This window comes from Solanum tuberosum, unplaced genomic scaffold (assembly GCF_000226075.1).
Source record: "Solanum tuberosum cultivar DM 1-3 516 R44 unplaced genomic scaffold, SolTub_3.0 scf00107, whole genome shotgun sequence".
Lineage (NCBI taxonomy): Eukaryota > Viridiplantae > Streptophyta > Magnoliopsida > Solanales > Solanaceae > Solanum > Solanum tuberosum.
In genome coordinates this window covers 1,060,333-1,077,662 of record NW_006239036.1, presented here as the reverse complement: position 1 = coordinate 1,077,662, position 17,330 = coordinate 1,060,333, and the positions used below count along the sequence as shown (strand labels likewise).

Below are 17,330 nucleotides of genomic sequence, written 5' to 3'. Positions count from 1 at the left end.
AATTCCAAGCAATGTTGCCTATAGTCATCTGCTAACCTTATATCAAAATTATATTGCTACTACTTCTTTCACTTAAAGAACCTTATTATTTTGTAGGTTTACTTACTATAGGGAAAGAAATCAAAGAGATTAAAACAAAGCAAGAAGAATGAATCAATCAGCAATACTAAAGAAAAGGGTTCGAATCCAAACAAAGCTCAAAGTCCAATTGAAGAATCTGGATTTTGATATGCAATACCGATCAAGTGCTGAATTGGCCAACAAATTCAAGATTAAGAGAGAACAACTTGCAAATGAACGCAATGATAGAGTTAAGAAAGAGCAGGCACCAATACCACATAAAAGAAAGAATTTTGAGGACTTCATTCCATAACAAGGAAAGAGTAAATTGTTTGGGCACAAATCAGTAATGCAATCATCTTCAAGGGAAGAGCTTAGAACCTCACATATGATTGGAGGGAAAGGACAAACTAAACAAAGGTTATTTCAATCTGGAGAGTCTATTCAAGAGAAAGGAATTAAACTTCCTATGAATAACTCTACGTTCCAAACGTCATTCAAGGAAAGTGTTACTGCTTTAGTACATGTGGCTGGAACAACACTAGGTAATGGAGAGGTACAACATGATATTGAGGATCTATTGAACTTCAAACAGGTGAAGAGGATGCTGGTCCGACCAGCCACCAGTATTGATCAGTTTCTGGATAAGCAACAGATACACAATGAACATGATATTCACGATCTACCAAATTGCAAGCAGGTATAGAGGAAGTCGGTCATACCAGCTAATAGTCTTGATCAATTTCAGAATAATCAAGGGATACGCATAGATGATGAAACAAAACGTGATAACCACATAATAGCTGATGTCAAATTTATGCATGCTCCTATTATTAATGAACACAACAAAGGATTGGATGATCTTGTGGATCAAGAAGAGCTCGGTGGAGATGATTGTGATGTAGAAGAGGAAATTGACATTGATTGTAGTACAAAAGGTAAGTCTTAAACTTTGTAAGATTTATTACTCGTTATAAAAGAAATATCTTATTTCCTTTTTGTTACATCAATCTAGAAATATCGAAGCCAAAAAAAGTTCGAGGACAAACAACATGTAAGGATATTCACGCAAGAACTTTGGAAGAAAGAAAGGAGGTGACATTTGATAAAGGACAAGCAATGGGACCAACTAACAAGATAGTGTCAAAATTAAGCAACTTTATAGGAACAATTGCAAGGAATCCTAGATTCATCAGCTTGATGTACACTAGTTGGCATGCGGTGCCAAAAGATACTAAAAAGCGCATGTGGGAATATATCAATGTAAGAACAATCACTTTTGTGATTGCATATTTTATTATTTGTTTTTACTTACTGAAGCTAACTATATTTTATTTTGCATAGTCCAAATTTCTAATTCCAGTAGAAGGAAAGAAGTGGGTGATGACTGGTCTTCGTGATGCTTGGAGGCGACACAAACAAAAAATTAAAGAGAGATTTTTTGATAAAAACAGTACCCTTGAGGATATGCTAGCAAAACGTCCTGAAGGTATTCCAGATAATCAATTCCGCCAGCTGATCAAGTATTGGAAACACCCAACTGTTCAAGTAACGCTAAAATAGTGCATTTCTACTCATCGACATAGTTTGCATCATATCTATTCTTTTTTCTTTCTTTTTTTTTGATTTATCAATTCAATTATCTCTTTTTATTTAATAATAGGCCATATGCGAGATGAATTCTCAAAACAAGAAAAAACAAAAGTGGAGGCATCGAATGGGACCTAATAATTTTGCAAGAGTACGCGTGGCATTGGTAATACTTAGCTGACATTTCTTCAAAAATCTGAATTTCATTTTTTAATACTTTATTAGAACATATTGATGTTTTTTTAATTTCTTTTGATATAATCTGTAGCGTGCAGCCAAAGACACCAACGAAGAACCATCAAAGCCTGAAATGTTTATTGCAACTCGTACCAATAAGGGAAAGGAAATCCAGACTGATACCCAAGTTGCAATAGTAAGTTTTTTAAAGAGTTTAGTAGTGAATTTCATTCAGACTTAAAATTCATATATTGTGGGGAGTTTGACTCCATAGAATTTTATCACGTATGTCTTCTTCTTCTTCTTCTTCTTCTTCTTCTTCTTTTTCTTCTTCTTGTGCAAGTGCGAGGAGATATCAGTTCTTTGTCGATGTCGCTAATTGTTTGCTAGGAAAAGTTGTTAAATTTTTTTAGTTCTTGATCGATATCATAGGACTGTAAATGAAATAGTACTTACAGTTCACTATGGATGCCAATTTTATTCAACAGGCTGAACTTCAGAATAGCCAAAATTCTGGGGAAACAGCTGATGATGCATTTAGGACAGCGTTTGGAAAGGAGCAGCCTGGTCGACTTAGGTGCTATGGTAGATCAGTGACAACAACTTCTTTGAAGAAAGATGAGGAAATTAACAATCTAAAACAAAAGCATGCCAATGAAATCACTTCTCTAAAGGAAGAATTGAGAGAAGAAATGCGACATTTATTCACTCAATTGCTACAAAACAACCCTGGATTGAATTTTCAAGATATACCAGGGTGTGTTGGATCTAACCTTGCTTCACTTGTTGATGCAAGTAGCGCACAAGCTGTAAGAGGCACAAATCTTCCACATTCTTCAGGGTCAGCTCATGATTCGGTTCTTCAAAAGGTATTTTGTATTTCACATTCTCTGTTAATAGTCTGCATATTGTTTTTCTTCTAGTTGAGTTGGTGTTCTTAGTAAAAAAGTTCTGAACTTATTTTACTATCTTGAATATTTGAAAGTTCAGTCTGTACTTTGTTTTGTCACTCATTGTCTCCTTTCAGCTTCTATACCTATTTTTTTTTTATATTTTTAGTTGTATGAGCATTGTATTGTGTTGAAGGAGGACTCTAGTGATTTTGGGTTGTAGTTGTGTACTTTTTCCCCCTATTATTTTACTGCTTTGAACTGTGATGGTTGTTGTGAGAGATGGTTTTAGTTTTCTTTGTTGGTTTTCCTTTTGATTTGTTGTTGGAAGGAGTCTGATCATTATCTTTCCCATTCTGCTGACTGTTATCACCTTGTAGGGTCTGGATGATCCTTCATCTTTGTTTCACTGGTACGAGTAATAAAAACTTGCCTCCTTGAAATATTATCATTGTTGTCCTGAATTTTCTGCACTTGACTCTGACTTGTAGCATTAATCTGAGACCTGTTTGGAAGTTGATGTTTATTCTGAATGTGATGTTGAGGGGTAGCAGGGGTTCTATGGTCTAGACTATGGTCAATCTGAGTGTTCTCATGCCCAGCATGATATATATTGCCCCCTTTGGATACCCCATCCTGTAAATTAGTTGTGTTCTCCTGACACCCTCTTTCCAACCCTCCAATAACTTCAACAGCCTCATCCAAACAATTAACAAGGGGGTTCTGGGGTAGGGGAGTAGTTGTAGTTTTATGAATCTTAGAATTAAGGGGAAGAAGAAGAAGAACAATGAAAGTAAGAAGAAGTAATAGAGAATAGGAAGAAGATGAAGTAATCTTTAAACAAGATGAATCTTGCTAGAGTTAAACTCTCTATGCTTTCGTTCTTAATATTTCTTTATTGAGTATTCAATATGTACATGTATCTATTTATATACAATAGCTTGTAAGCTTGTAACAAACTAGTAAGGCATAACTAACTTAACTAACAGTTAGTTACTCATCCTAACTAACTTATAATGCTTGCCCATCTTTTAAGTCACTACTATTAACACTCCCCCTCAAGCTTGGAAGTGAAAATATGTTTTGAACTCCAAGCTTGGAACTGAGAACTTGATGTTGAACCTTGGTCAATCTTTGTTTAACATGTCAGCTGGTTGTTCCTATGTTGGAGTGTACTTGGTACAAATAATCCCTTGTACAAGATTGTTGCTTTACTGTCTGTACACACCTCTATAGGTTTCTGCACCTTAATACCTACATTATTCATCAAACCTATCATCCAAATAACTTCAGTTGCAGTTGTGGCTATACTTTTGTATTCAGCTTCAGCTGAACTTCTACAAACAGTAGATTGTTGGGAGTTGATGGATCAGGTTGAAGAAAAGTATGTTGCCATGCACATACAGTTTCCTATTAAACATAAGACGCCGAGGTGCCAATTATCAAATCCCAACTCTAGAAAGCTAGACAATAGCCATCCAGTAGGCTCTAGTTGAACCTTAGCACTTATCTCAATTTGTGCTGTGAAGTCCACTGTGCTATCTCCAAACACCACTGGGCCACGGAAAACAGCCATTAAAATTGCCCCAGAAACACAAACAATAGTACCTACAACCTTTGTCTGACTTTCCACAGTAAGAAGTTTCGTTGTTTCCATACTGCATAAACAACACATATGAATAATGCTGAGCAAGCCACATCAAATACTCTTTTCAAAAGCCTGTCCCTACTCCCTTGCATTTACATTAATATTTTTTATACCAAGAAATTCCGGTGGGTCAATGAAGCCAGGTTTTAGAACTCGGTGGGTAATGGATCTACACATCTAGCCTAGCATTTCAACTAAACTAAGGCATAAAAGTTTGTTCACATTATAGATGCCCATCTCATTTTACTAAAAAATTCTGCAACAGCACCATGTTCTCTGTGGTCCACTTCAGTGTTACCTTGACAATTGAACAACACCATGTACTCTATGATTGATCATAAAATTACGGTTTTAACTCACACATTGCTAAAAATACTAAAGGACAAAAGAGCACCACAGTAAAGAAAAATGTGAATAAGATTCTCAAAACTAATTACCTTTAAGTTGGGAGTTGATGGATCAGGAAGCCTCATGTTGCGAGGAAATGCACTTAAAATTATATTTCGCATCTGTATACAGCTTGGAGGGATAAAAAAAAGAAAATAAGAAGAAAAAAAAGGAAAGAAAAGGGCATGAAAGAGAAGTCAATAAAAGGCACAGAAGAAAAATAGAACATGGGTTCCCAGGTCAGAATATAAATTAATAAAATAATATCATCATAAAACTTGTACTAGTTGTACCTCATACATAGTAAAAATTTTCGCACCTTTCTCTTTTTTCATCATTCCTATTTATGAATTGGTTTGGCTTACTGTGAATTTAAGAATATTAAATACATGATTTATTTGACTAATTATTTTATGTTGAATGTGCAGGAAAATGCCGGTAATTGAATTTGAATTGTGGCCAGAAGTAAACTTGATCTATTGTAGTGAACGATCAAGAGTTTTTGTAGTATTGTCATATATGTTTGAATGCATTTGGTTTTGTGGAATTTATTAATAGTAGAGATCTTTAAGCAATCACTTTCTAAGTATTGGTTGTACAAGACATGTTTCTCGAAGTTTATTTGAAATATATAGCTTCGATTTAATTATTAGTTAATTTTGTGCTTTAGGTCACATGTATATTTAATTATGTGATTATTGAATATATGCGAATAAAAATTATTATTCTTAAAAATAAAAAATTGTGGCTACAAAATTCTACACAACATTGCCACACTTCAAAAGTGTTGTTGTAGGACGTCCAATGTTAAATTGTACATAAGAAAAGTTACACTTTATAAGTGTTGCTCTTGATGAGATATAGAAGGCAATACTTTTTAAGTGTGACCAATAACAAAGGAAACGCAACGCTTTTAAGTGTATCACTACAAAGCGTGCCCTTATACCTCTTTGGCTACGCTTTATAAGTGTAGCTATGATGGCAACATTTAAAAAGTGTTGCCTAATGTCAAAGGTTACGCTTCTTTAGGCCACCCCCTAAAAAGTGTTGCTTAAAGTCTAAAAGTGTAGCCTTTTATCAAAGGCCACACTTTTTGCTAGTTTAGGTACACTTTATTAGGGTGGTCGTAAAATGGTGGAGTGACTTCATATTTTTCTTAGATGTGTTCAGTATGCTTATGATATGCCAGATACAGGGTTATGTTGGGGTCATTCATGATCCTAGGCCCCGTGTTACGTCAATGGGGTAGCCTCAGGGTGTGACAAACTTGGTATCACAACATTAGGTTCAAGAGTCCTAGCATGTCTGAAAGACGCACTAAGTAGAGTCTTTTTCATGGGTGTGAAGTGCACCATATCTATGAGAGGGAGGCTACAAAGTGTTTTAAGAAAAACTTCACTTTCTTTGCTATTCTTATCATGTGTGAGTTTGAAATCTATTCAATCATCTTCTAACTCATGTTCTTCGCATTTCGGAAAATGCCTCCCAAAAGAGCTAACGCAAGGAATCAGCCAGTAGCTCCAGCAGACCCATTGAAGGATCAAGTCATGCATGCCAAGTTTAGTGCTGGTTACCAAATACTTGATTAGTCCATGACTACCCAGGTCAATCCATAGGTTGTGGTCCCAACTTTGCCACTGACTAACACTGCTAGAATAAGAATCCAAGACTTTACTCGGATAAACTCTACAGGGTTTCACGTGTCTAAGTCAAAATAAGATCCACAAAAGTTTCTCGACGACAACTAAAAGGTAACAAACATTATGGACGTCACTCAAGTCGAGAGTGCAAATTTGGCTGTCTATTAGTAGATGGGAGTGGCCTATACTTGGTACCAACAGTGGAAGGAATCTTGTGGTATTAATGCATGTCCAAAAACTCTCTTACATCCCTTAGTTTCTACTGAAGTTTGTGACCTAGTTATATGTAGACAGGTGAATTGAAATTGCCACATCACAGTCTCTCAGAAAGTTACCTCGGCAAACCTTATAGAGTTAGAAATGGTAGATTTTGATATCATTCTTGGCATGGATTGGTTCCATTCCTTTTATGACTCAGTCGATTGTAGCTTAGTGTCTATGGGTCTATTTATCTCTTACCTTAAGGCTAAAAAGATGATCTCTAAATGGTATGACTATCATCTTGTTCGAGTTAAGGATTCAAACTCTGAAATACCAACTCTTGAGTCAGTCCTAGTAATAAATGAGTTTCCAGAAGTGTTTCAAGAAAATTTTCCAAGAGTTCCTCCCGTAAGTGAAATTGACTTCAGAATAGATCTCCTTCTAGATACCCAGCCTATTTCGATTCCTCCTTACAGAATGGCTCCAACTGAGCTTAAAGAATTGAAAGAATAGTTAAAAGACCTTTTAGATAAGGGCTTTATCAGACCTAGTATCTCTCCAATGGGTGCTCCAGTGTTATTTGTGAAAAAAAGGACGGTTCTCTCAGAATGTACATTGATTACCACCAATTAAACAAGGTCACAATCAAGAACAAGTACCCTATCCCCAAGATTGATGACTTGTTTGACCAACTTCAGAGTGCTAGTTATATCTCGAAGGTAGACCTTAGATCCGGCTATCACCAGCTTAGAGTCAGAGAGAGTGACATTTTGAAAACAACCTTCAGAACTAGGTATGGTCATTATGAAGTTGTAGTTATGTCATTTGGACTAACAAATGCTCCTGCATCTTTCATTGACTTAATGAACAGGGTTTTCAAACAGTATTTGGATTTGTTCGTTATTGTCTTTATAGATGATATCCTCATTTATTCTTGCAATGAGGAAGATCATACAACTCATCTGAGAGTTGTTCTGCAAACTCTAAAGGAACGCCAGTTATTCGCTATGTTCAGCAAATGTGAATTACGGTTATAGTCAGTCACTTTCCTTGGTCATGTGGTATCTAGCGAAGGAATTCGAGTCAATTCTCAGAAAATAGAGGTAGTTAAATAGTGGCCCAGACCCACCTCTCTAAAACATATCAGGAGTTTCTTAGGCTTGGCTGGTGATAATACGAGATTTGTCAAAAGGGATTTTCATCCATAGCTTCCCCATTGACCAAGCTAACCGAGAAAAAGGTTTAGTGTCAGTGGTCAGATGAATGTGAGAAAAGCTTCTCAGAATTGAAGACTAGGTTAACCACAACTATAGTCTTGACTCAACCCGATAGTTCAGACGGTTAAGTAATTTATTGTTATGCATCCAGGGTCTGCCTAGGTTGTGTGTTGATGCAGTGAGGTAAGGTCATAGATTATGCTTCTAGACATCTTGAGGTCCATGAGAAGAACTACCCGACTCATTACCTCAATTTTGTAGTTATAGTATTTTCCCTAAATATTTTGAGACATTACTTTTATGGTATTCACAAATCATAAGAGCCTCTAGTGTGTGTTCACCCAGAAAGAGTTTAATCTTCGTCAGAGAAGATGGTTTGAATTCATCAAGGACTATGAGATGAACGTTCTTTACCATCCTGGTAAGACTAATGTAGTGGTTGATTTTCTCAGCATACTGCCTATTGGTAGTATAGCACATGTTGAGGAAAAAAGGAAGGAATTAGCAAAATATGTTCACTGGCTTGCTCGCTTAGGAGTTGTTCTTATGGACATGTTAGATGGCGGTGTGACAGTCCAGAATAGATCAGAATCTTTATTGGTAGCGGAGGTTAAGGAAAAACAAGATAGTGATCCTATATTGCTTTAGTTGAAAGGTGCAGTTCATTAGCAGAAAGTAGGGGTTTTCTCCCAAGGGGGAGATGGTGTGCTTCATTACCAGCGTCACTGATATGTTCCTAAGGAGGGTGAATCGAGGCATCAGATCCTTAAAGAAGCCCATAATTCTAGGTATTCCATTCATTCAGGTGCCACTAAGATGTTCCGTGATCTGTGTGAAGTCTTTTGGTGGAACGACATGAAGAGGGACATAACATATTTTGTGGCTAAGAGTCCTAATTGTCAATAGGTTAAGGTAGAACATCAGAAACCAGGAGGTATGACTCAAGAGAATATCATTCCTACGTGGAAGTGGGAAGTAATAAACATGGACTTCATTACGATTTTTCCTCGTACTCGCAGACATCATGACTCCATTTGGGTAGTAATAGACAGAGTTACTAAGTCCGCTCACTTCTCGACTGTCAACACTGTAGATTCATCAGAGGACTATGCTAAACTCTACATCCATGAGATAGTTAGATTACATGGGGTTCCTTTTTCTATCATCTCAGATAGAGGTCCTTAGTTTACCTCTCATTTCTGGAAATTATTTCAGAAAGGTCTTGTACCCGGTAAATCTCAGCACAACATTTCATCCACAGATGGATGGTTAGGCTGAACGTACCATTTAGACCTTAGAAGAATTTTTGAGAGCTTGCGTGATTGATTTCAAAGGTAGTTGGGATGATCACCGACTTCTTATAGAGTTTGCTTATAATAATAACTTCCACTCCAGTATTCAGATGGCCTCGTATGAGGCACTATATGGGCGTAGATACAGATCCCCGATAGTTGATTTGAAGTAGGTCAAGCAACCTTGATTGGGCCAGATTTGGTTCATGAAGCTATGAAAAAAGTTCAGCTCATTAGGGATAGACTAAAGACAGCCCAGAGTCATCAGAAAACCTATGCAGATGTGAAGATATGGGACTTAGAGTTTGAAATTGGTGATTGGTTTTTCCTGAAGGTGTTACCTATGAAGGGGGTGATGAGATTTGGCAAGAAAGGAAAGCTTAGTCCTAGCTATGTAGGTCCTTACAGAATCCTGAAAAGGGTTGGTAATGTGGCTTATGAGTTAGAGTTGCCAGCAGAACTAGCAGGGGTACGTCCCGTCTTTCACATTTCCTTGTTGAATAAGTGTGTGGGAGATCCGACATCAATAGTACCATTAGAGAGTGTGGCTGTGAAGGATAGTCTCACTTATGAAGAGGTGCAAGTCGAGATCCTTGACCGTCACGTTCGTAGGTTGAGAAATAAAGAAGTCACTTCAGTGAATGTTTTGTGGAGGAGTCAGTTCATAGAGGGAGGTACTTGGGAAACAGAAGCAGCTGTGAAGGCCATGTATCATCATCTCTTTCCTTTCGATTCCGTTTCAGCTTCAGGTAATAGTTCCTCTCCAGTATCTCAGTTTACTCTTGTATAAATTCAGTCTCAGTATCTTGTTCCTTCAGTTGTTCTTGCATTTCAACATATTTGCAAGATTCTTGGAACTCAGTTCAGCTAGAATTCAGTTCTAGTACCTAGTGGCAAGGATTGCAGCTCATTCCCTCCATACTCAGCTAGTTAGACTTCATTCAAGGACGAATGTTCCCAAAAGGGAGATATTATAAAAAAGACTTGGACTTTTCAGCAAAAATAGATGAACCATGGAGGGGTTCACGGGCCGTGATCATGACCATGGTCCGTCACCCTCATCGTAGTTCACACCCTCTCAGGAGTTGTGGACCATGGGATCCTTCACGGGCCGTGGATCCCCACACAAGTAGTGGGAAGGCTCGTGGAAGCGAGGCAAAAACACCTAAGGATCCGGCCTAAGACCACAGAGTCATCCATGGGCCGTGGTCTTGATGACGCGCCATGGTGAGGCTCGTAAAGCTAAACCAGTAGGCCCCTAGCCCCAAGTGAAGAACCACGGTGGACTTCACGGTCTTTGGTCCTTCACACAGTCCATGAAGTGGACCGTAGAGGGGAGTGCCTAGAAACCAGTAGACACTGACCAAAACAACGACCCACTTGACGGGCCGTGGTCCCTTTGACGGTGCGTTAGTGGCTCCGTGGTCGGCCCTTGTCAGATATATGTTAGGGTCAATTTGGTCTTTTTCCCTATGCTTTGGGCATTTAAACTACGTCATTTTATATCTAAACTAGGCCATTTTACGCAGTTTAAGCCTTGTAATTTAGTCAGAATCTACCCTAAATGATCATTCACCAAAACTTCACCGAAACATAGAGCAAAACAGGAGAGAAGGTCAACCTGCCTCTCAAGAACATGCAGCAGATTTTCTTCAGTTCCAGCCCCGAAACAGAAAGATTTCTCTATGAATTTTGTCACCAGGTATGTGGGATTTCACTAGTGGATTCCTTTCATCAATTAGGTCCCTAGAATTCAGTCAGATTCTTCATTCTCTATATCTTGATTAGATCTAAGGTTTCTAAAACCTTGCATAATTATTGTAATTTAGCTGTTATAGTGTTCTTTATCAGATTATCATGTCTTCGTGAAATCATTACTTAGTTCCTTGCATGAAACTTAGAACCCTGTTTGTTTAGATTCTCTTAGTTCATGAATTACACTTACTAGGTCGGTTAAACAGATACACATGCCTGAGAGTTCGAATGTTTCATTGTCTGTACATAAATGTTGCATTCTCAGTTAGCATGTCAGAATATTGAGCTAATCTAGTATTTTAGTTATGTTGTGTCATACACATTTCCAGTTGGGAGTAGGCTTAGCATCAACGTGGACTAGGGTTCAGCGTACCCTCATAGTCCTAGAAATAGGTGCCCATATAGGTTTATAAGTCGCCTCGGTGGGTAACAGATTTAGTGATCACACCAGTCATGTCTTTATACCCCTAGAAAGGTATATTGGGTCCTCTCAATGAGGAATATACATTGGACTCCGCATTTAGCTCACGTGGTTTTATGTCGATTAATAGTAGCTCCCACAGTCAGACTCCAGTGCATTTGACCAGGTTTTTAGTTATACCTCAGTATTCAGACTCAACATGTTTTGTTCATGATTAGTACTTGGTTATTGCATTTAGTTTAGTTTTTCAGTTATATTTCAGTATCTATGTTTCTTTTCAGATTGTGTTATTGCTCAGTTATGCTTGTTCAGTTCATGTATTTTGTTCAGCTATATTCTATATCATGTATGTTCAGTACATTCTAAGTACTGACACATATTCTGCGCTACACCTTTCAGTTTGCCTAAAGTTGGAACTCGCCAAAGTCACTTGGTGACTCACTGAGTGTGAGTGGACCTTCAGTTTGTCTAAAGTTCCAGCAAAAGATCCAAAATAATGTAACGAAGGAGCAAGGACAAATGGTAACAAGAGGAGCAACTCGGTGGATCACCGAACATGTTGGCGAGCCAGACTTACTTCAAGGAGTTTGCTCCGTGTTAAATTTTTGGGAACATATAAATACAACTTTTAAAAGAATAAAATGAGTTCCCATATTGTTTACCTCTGAGTTTTTGAGAATTTTTACATATTCTAGAGCATGATCTTTGCATTTTGAGTTCTTAGGATTTAGATTCAGATATGGTAATTGTTTTAGCTTGAATTTCAACATTTGGGGATTGCAGATCATTAGCAAATCTGATGCAAAACTTTGTTGGTAACGATTTCTTGCTTTCCACTATGCTTAGCTAAAACCCCATACCTTGGGGGTGTGATTATGTAGTTAAATGCGGTAATTAGCTGATTGTTATTATTAGTTGCTGATTTTAATGTTGTTTTGAAGTGGGTTCAATTAATTGTTCATGTTTTAATTTAGGAATTGTAGTTGCAAATGTAAATCTAGTTTAGTTCTCTATTCTTTCTTGAGAAAGAGGTAATAGAGTAGAATTATTGATTGATAGTTGTATTGATTGCGTCTAGCTTGCGAAAGTGGGTTTGATTGTGTCTTTTCAAATCCAGCTTGAAAGAGTGGATTAATTAGGGAATTGAATTGTTTGGTTGTGTTGTGCTTGTTGTGGTTCGAAAGAACTCTCTTGAAATGCAATAGTTGATTGAGAAATGGCTATTGTACTCAAAACCTACCCACTTAGAATTAACAACTTTGAACAACTAGTAATCACCCATCACGCGAAATTAACATTCAACTGCTCACACTCCTAAGGTCCAATCTCTACTTGTTTACTTACAGTGTTATTTGTCTTAAATTGGTTACCCAAATCCCTCATCCCCCTCATTTCATATTAATCGTTGAAACTTTATGATTTGTTTTAACGTTACGAAACCTTTACTTGTACAAATGATTAGGACACATTTTTACTTCTTAATTGAATTCTTTACCGTATCACTCCATGTGGGATCGACCTCAACTCTTTGTTGGGTTTATACTTGTTAGCGACCGCCTACACTTAGAATTGGATGAAGTGTAGTTAAGTGTTATCAGTATGGACCATTCCTAATTAACTATAACACTATTAAGGTAAGTGGTACGTTAATGAATTGTCCATTATTCTTACTCATGAACAGTCAAAACTTAAGAAATAAGGAGGTAATTTCATTAACCTCATTGGTCAAGGAGTTGGTAAAAGACTTAAAGTGAAGGCCAATAAGTTAATGAAGAGCATAGCAACTTCTAAAGTTTCACATGATGGTTGTAAGTGTAACACCTGGAAAACTAGTAGGTGAAACTAGAGCCTTACGTGAGAGTTTTAGAGTTTGATGTGTGGGTTAATGTTTTAAAATGGCTTCCTGTACCTAGGACGAGGTTTTTAGGATTTAAACGTCAAGGTACGACCCCCAAGGACCAACCAAGGGTCCTTGAGTAGGACCCCAAATCTGCCCAAAACAGCCCAAAATGGTGACCTACGGATGGGACTTACTAGGCGTAGGTCAATCCACGCCCCGTAGCACCTGGTCGTGGGTCAAGGTCCAATTTTAGAAGCTGTAGGTCAAGCCCTAAGGACCTGCAGGACAGCCAGTAGGCCCATCCACCGACCGTAGGTCATGCCTGCAACCTGCCCAATCTCTGCCTAAGGTAAGTCATTTTAGGTAATTGCTAATTTAATTATTTTAACGTGGGATCATTTTATAATGTTTTAATAAACTTGTATTAGTAATTTTAAAGCACTAACTAACCCCTATACTTCATAAATCCCAAGACCAAAATCATAACCAAGTTAACCCTCTCCAAAATCTTTTCTCTTAAACACCATTGAATAAGAAGAAGAAAATCAAGTTAGGGCTTGAAGAAGGAAGATTTTTTGCTTGAATTTTTTGGATTTCTTCACCTAAGGTATTGTAGTCTTTGATTCATGGAATGCTTTCATCCATGAAGTCCTCAAACTCTCAATTTCAAAGTAGAAGAGTCTCCGAAACCTAGGGTTTTCACTCCAAGTCATGGATTCTTTCTAAAAACATTTTCAATGATTTAATTATCTTATATTATGATTGAGTTTCTGTTTTATGGTGGTTTTACGATAAAATCTCCCATGAATCCAGGAATCACCCCAATTTCCCAAATTGGATATTAAAGTGTGGGTGTTGATTGGTATTAGTAGAATGTTATAGAATCATGAATATAATGAATTGATTACTTGAATTATATATTAATTGAGGAATATCTATGGTTTTGATGTTGAATTTCCTCCAAGAACCCATGAACCCCCATGTCCCCAATTTGTGACTATGTGATGTGGGTGAATTGTGGTAAGATGAATATTATGAGATGATTTTGTAGTAGTATAGTTATTTGAATCATGTTACCATGTATATCTAATGTAGTAATTCTAGTTAGATTTGTTGAATGTGATCTATATTCCTTGTAGGGCAAAACTTGAGATTTAGCTATGTGTGTGAAACTTGTATATATACAATTAGATTGCTTTGAGAGTAAAGTGAATATACTATAATCTAATTGATGTGTTGAATGGATGATTATCCTCATTTACACACTTAGTTATGAATATCATACAATGTGAAAGGATTGTCACATATAGTGATTCTAAAGTTTGAAGACTAGTCTCACCTAATGAGTCTGGGAGCTTTAGCATGAGTTTGTTGGATTGAGTGTCAAGACACCCTTCCATAATTATCAATTTAGCTCAAGACTTAATATAAACTCAATGGGAATTATGCTTAGCACGAGTGGATAGTGATATGAGATTGAAGCCATCATGATAGGAGAGGTCGGATTTCTAGGAACAATCTCTTGGGATGGAAGCCCTTACGTTATTAGAGGTCGAGTTTTCTAGTAGCAATACACTTATCCCATAAACTATGTGCCCACATAGGTCTTTATCTATTGGATCCACCTAATCTAATAGTTGAGTTCTACCTTAGGCAAGTAGGACACCACTTTTCGGTGTGGGGTAGACACCGAATTCCATGAATAAGCTCTCATGGTCTATGTTGGTTAAAGCTAATTCCCACAAGATCAAGTTTAGGATGAACTATGGATATTCAAAAAGTACTAATTAGTGTAGGTGGGGGGTATGGGACTCATTCATGCATTGCATAAGTAGGCTTTGTGAGTAGTTATGGTAAGTTCCTCTTTTGTCATGATTATTCATGTAGTGAATGTGTTTGTGACTAGATGGCAATTTCATTTGATGTTAATGCTACTTGTAATGTTGTAGAATATTTGCATTGTTTCCATGAGTTGTTTTCCTTTAGGTGGTTAACTAAAAGTGAGTGTTTCCTTGTTTATGAGAAATAGGCTAAGGATGAGATTAAAATATGGTAAATATGAATGAGGATCTAAAGTGATTTGCTTAGTATGGGTGGGATTATGGGATCTTACCTATGCATTGCACAAGCTTGCTTTTAGGTGGCTCATGGAATGTTTCTCTTATGACATGCTAAAACTAGATTGTATTGACTATGGATATGTTCCTAATGATATTTTTTCGACACAATAGTTGTGATTGTTATCTATCATGCTATAGTCTATGCCTTATCATGATGTCTCTTATGCTTATGACTTGTGTTTTCACACTAACTTCTAAATAGTGGTTTAAACTAGCAATGTGCATGCAATCAACTAAAATGTCCCTTTTAGCATGTTTCCAAACGTTTTTATGCATGGCTATCATACTTCGTGCATTTTTGTACTAACCCATATTTCTCCTACCTTTTTCACAAAGTGTATGGTTCGGCGATATCGACCTCCATCCTCGTGGTTAGGATCATAGTAGATCAAGAAGAAGAGACTTGGTGAATCATCATAGTATTTGAGGGCTTGACCATTATGTCCTTAAGTCTTTCTTTTATATTTTAGACTTTTGCATAGGCTACGTCCCAAAGTGTTATTCAAGTGTTGTAGATGGTTTGAGACATACTGTAAACTCCCACTTACTTTTATAAAAGACATCGATTGTAAAGAAATTTTTTAAATTTCCACACTATTTCCTATGTTCTTATGTTACGATATGCTAAGAGGCTTGTCTGAGGCTCTTCAGAGTCTTTTACGCCGTGTTACGTCTAGGGGATACTCCTGGGTCGTAACAAACATGGTATCAGGGCACAACATTTTGGGATGGTTCTAGGATGTCTCAAACCACGTCTAGTAAAGTCTAGTTCATAAATGTGAAGCGCGCCACATTTATGAATAAGAAGGCTATTGGATGTTAGGAAAACTTCACTTCTACATTCTCTAAGTCTTGCCATAGAGTAGCTTTATTAGGACTTTTCCTAATGTGTGCCCTATGGTTTTCAGGATATTACTACTTCAAGGACTAACGTTGAAAGGAATTAGGAAGACAATGTGGAGCAAGAGGTTCCCCTCCAAGTTCCTCCTCAAGCTCCAATTGTCCCTACAGGGGATAATGTGACTAATGAGGAGGTTAGGTCAGTTTTTCTAATATTGGCTCAAGTCATAACGGCTCAAGTGAGTCAGGAGGTGGTAGCTTCGGTTGATCCTATAATGAGTATGACTACTTTGAGAGGGAGAGATTTTATGAGGATGAACCCTCTGGAGTTTTATGGCTCCAAAGAGGGAGAGTGTCCTCAAGAGCTTATAGATGAGGTCTCTAAGATGTTGGACTCGGTGGGAGTGACTCCGGTAGAGAAGGCGGAGTTGGCTTCTTGTCAACTCAAAGGGGTTGCTCAAGGTTGGTGTAATCAATGGAAAGGGGCTAAACCGGTAGGTAGAGGTCCCATAGAGTGGGAAATGTTCAAGAGTGCTTTTCTAGATAGGTTATTCCCTTTATAGATGAGAGAATCTTTGGTGCTTGAGTTCATTAACCTTAGGCAAGGAGATATTAGTGTTAGGAATTAGGCATTGAGGTTCAACCAATTGTCTAAATATGTTTCAATTCTAGTGTCTTATCCTAGGTCGGAAATGAGTGTTGAGTTTGTCCGATCTAGTGGGAAAAGAATGTCCCATGGAAATTCTTGATCATGATATGAATATTTTTTGCCATTTGATTTTTTCTCTCCAAATTGAGGAAGAGAAACATGGAGAAAGGTTGAGGGAGTGAAAGGGGTGGAGGATTGAGGATGACATTTTTTTCTCTAAAAAGGTCCTTCAGACAAGTCCTTATAAGTTTTTCCCAAGTTTTAGTGAGGAGAGGGTGTCTAACCCTAAGCCTCAAAGAGGGAGCAATATTGAATCAGTGTTACTTAAGCCTTCTTGCAATATATGTGGAAGGAATCATTATGTGTCACACCACAAACTCGAGAGGCGCAACTGGCTCCTAATGCCAAAACTCAGGCCCGAGCCGACCCTGCTGAACCATTTGCTACTAGCGCATGGCAGCCACACGCAATCAAGAAATCAAACAAGTATATCTCGGCTTAAAACTAAGCTATCGGCCGGCAAGGCCCCTGTCAACTGATCTATAAAAGAAACAACTACTCCCAGGAGATCATATAAATAAATAGCCAACTAGCACAGAAGTC

General features: G+C 37.6%; 1 protein-coding gene across 1 annotated transcript; it reads left to right on the top strand.

The window, feature by feature from the left end:
- Positions 1–230: 230 nt before the first annotated feature.
- Positions 231–1,623, top strand: LOC107061009 (uncharacterized). Its single transcript, XM_015309664.1, has 3 exons — positions 231–998; positions 1,076–1,323; positions 1,405–1,623. The coding sequence occupies exons 1-3, from the start codon at positions 878–880 to the stop codon at positions 1,621–1,623; spliced, it is 588 nt and encodes a 195-aa protein (XP_015165150.1). The 5' UTR covers positions 231–877.
- Positions 1,624–17,330: the final 15,707 nt, after the last annotated feature.

Excerpts from the sequence above, each read along its gene's own strand:
- LOC107061009 (XM_015309664.1), top strand. The coding sequence starts at position 878 with ATGCATGCTCCTATTATTAATGAACACAACAAAGGATTGGATGATCTT. Across the intron at positions 999-1,075 it reads CATTGATTGTAGTACAAAAG|AAATATCGAAGCCAAAAAAA; the intron begins GTAAGTCTTAAA and ends ACATCAATCTAG. Across the intron at positions 1,324-1,404 it reads GCATGTGGGAATATATCAAT|TCCAAATTTCTAATTCCAGT; the intron begins GTAAGAACAATC and ends TATTTTGCATAG.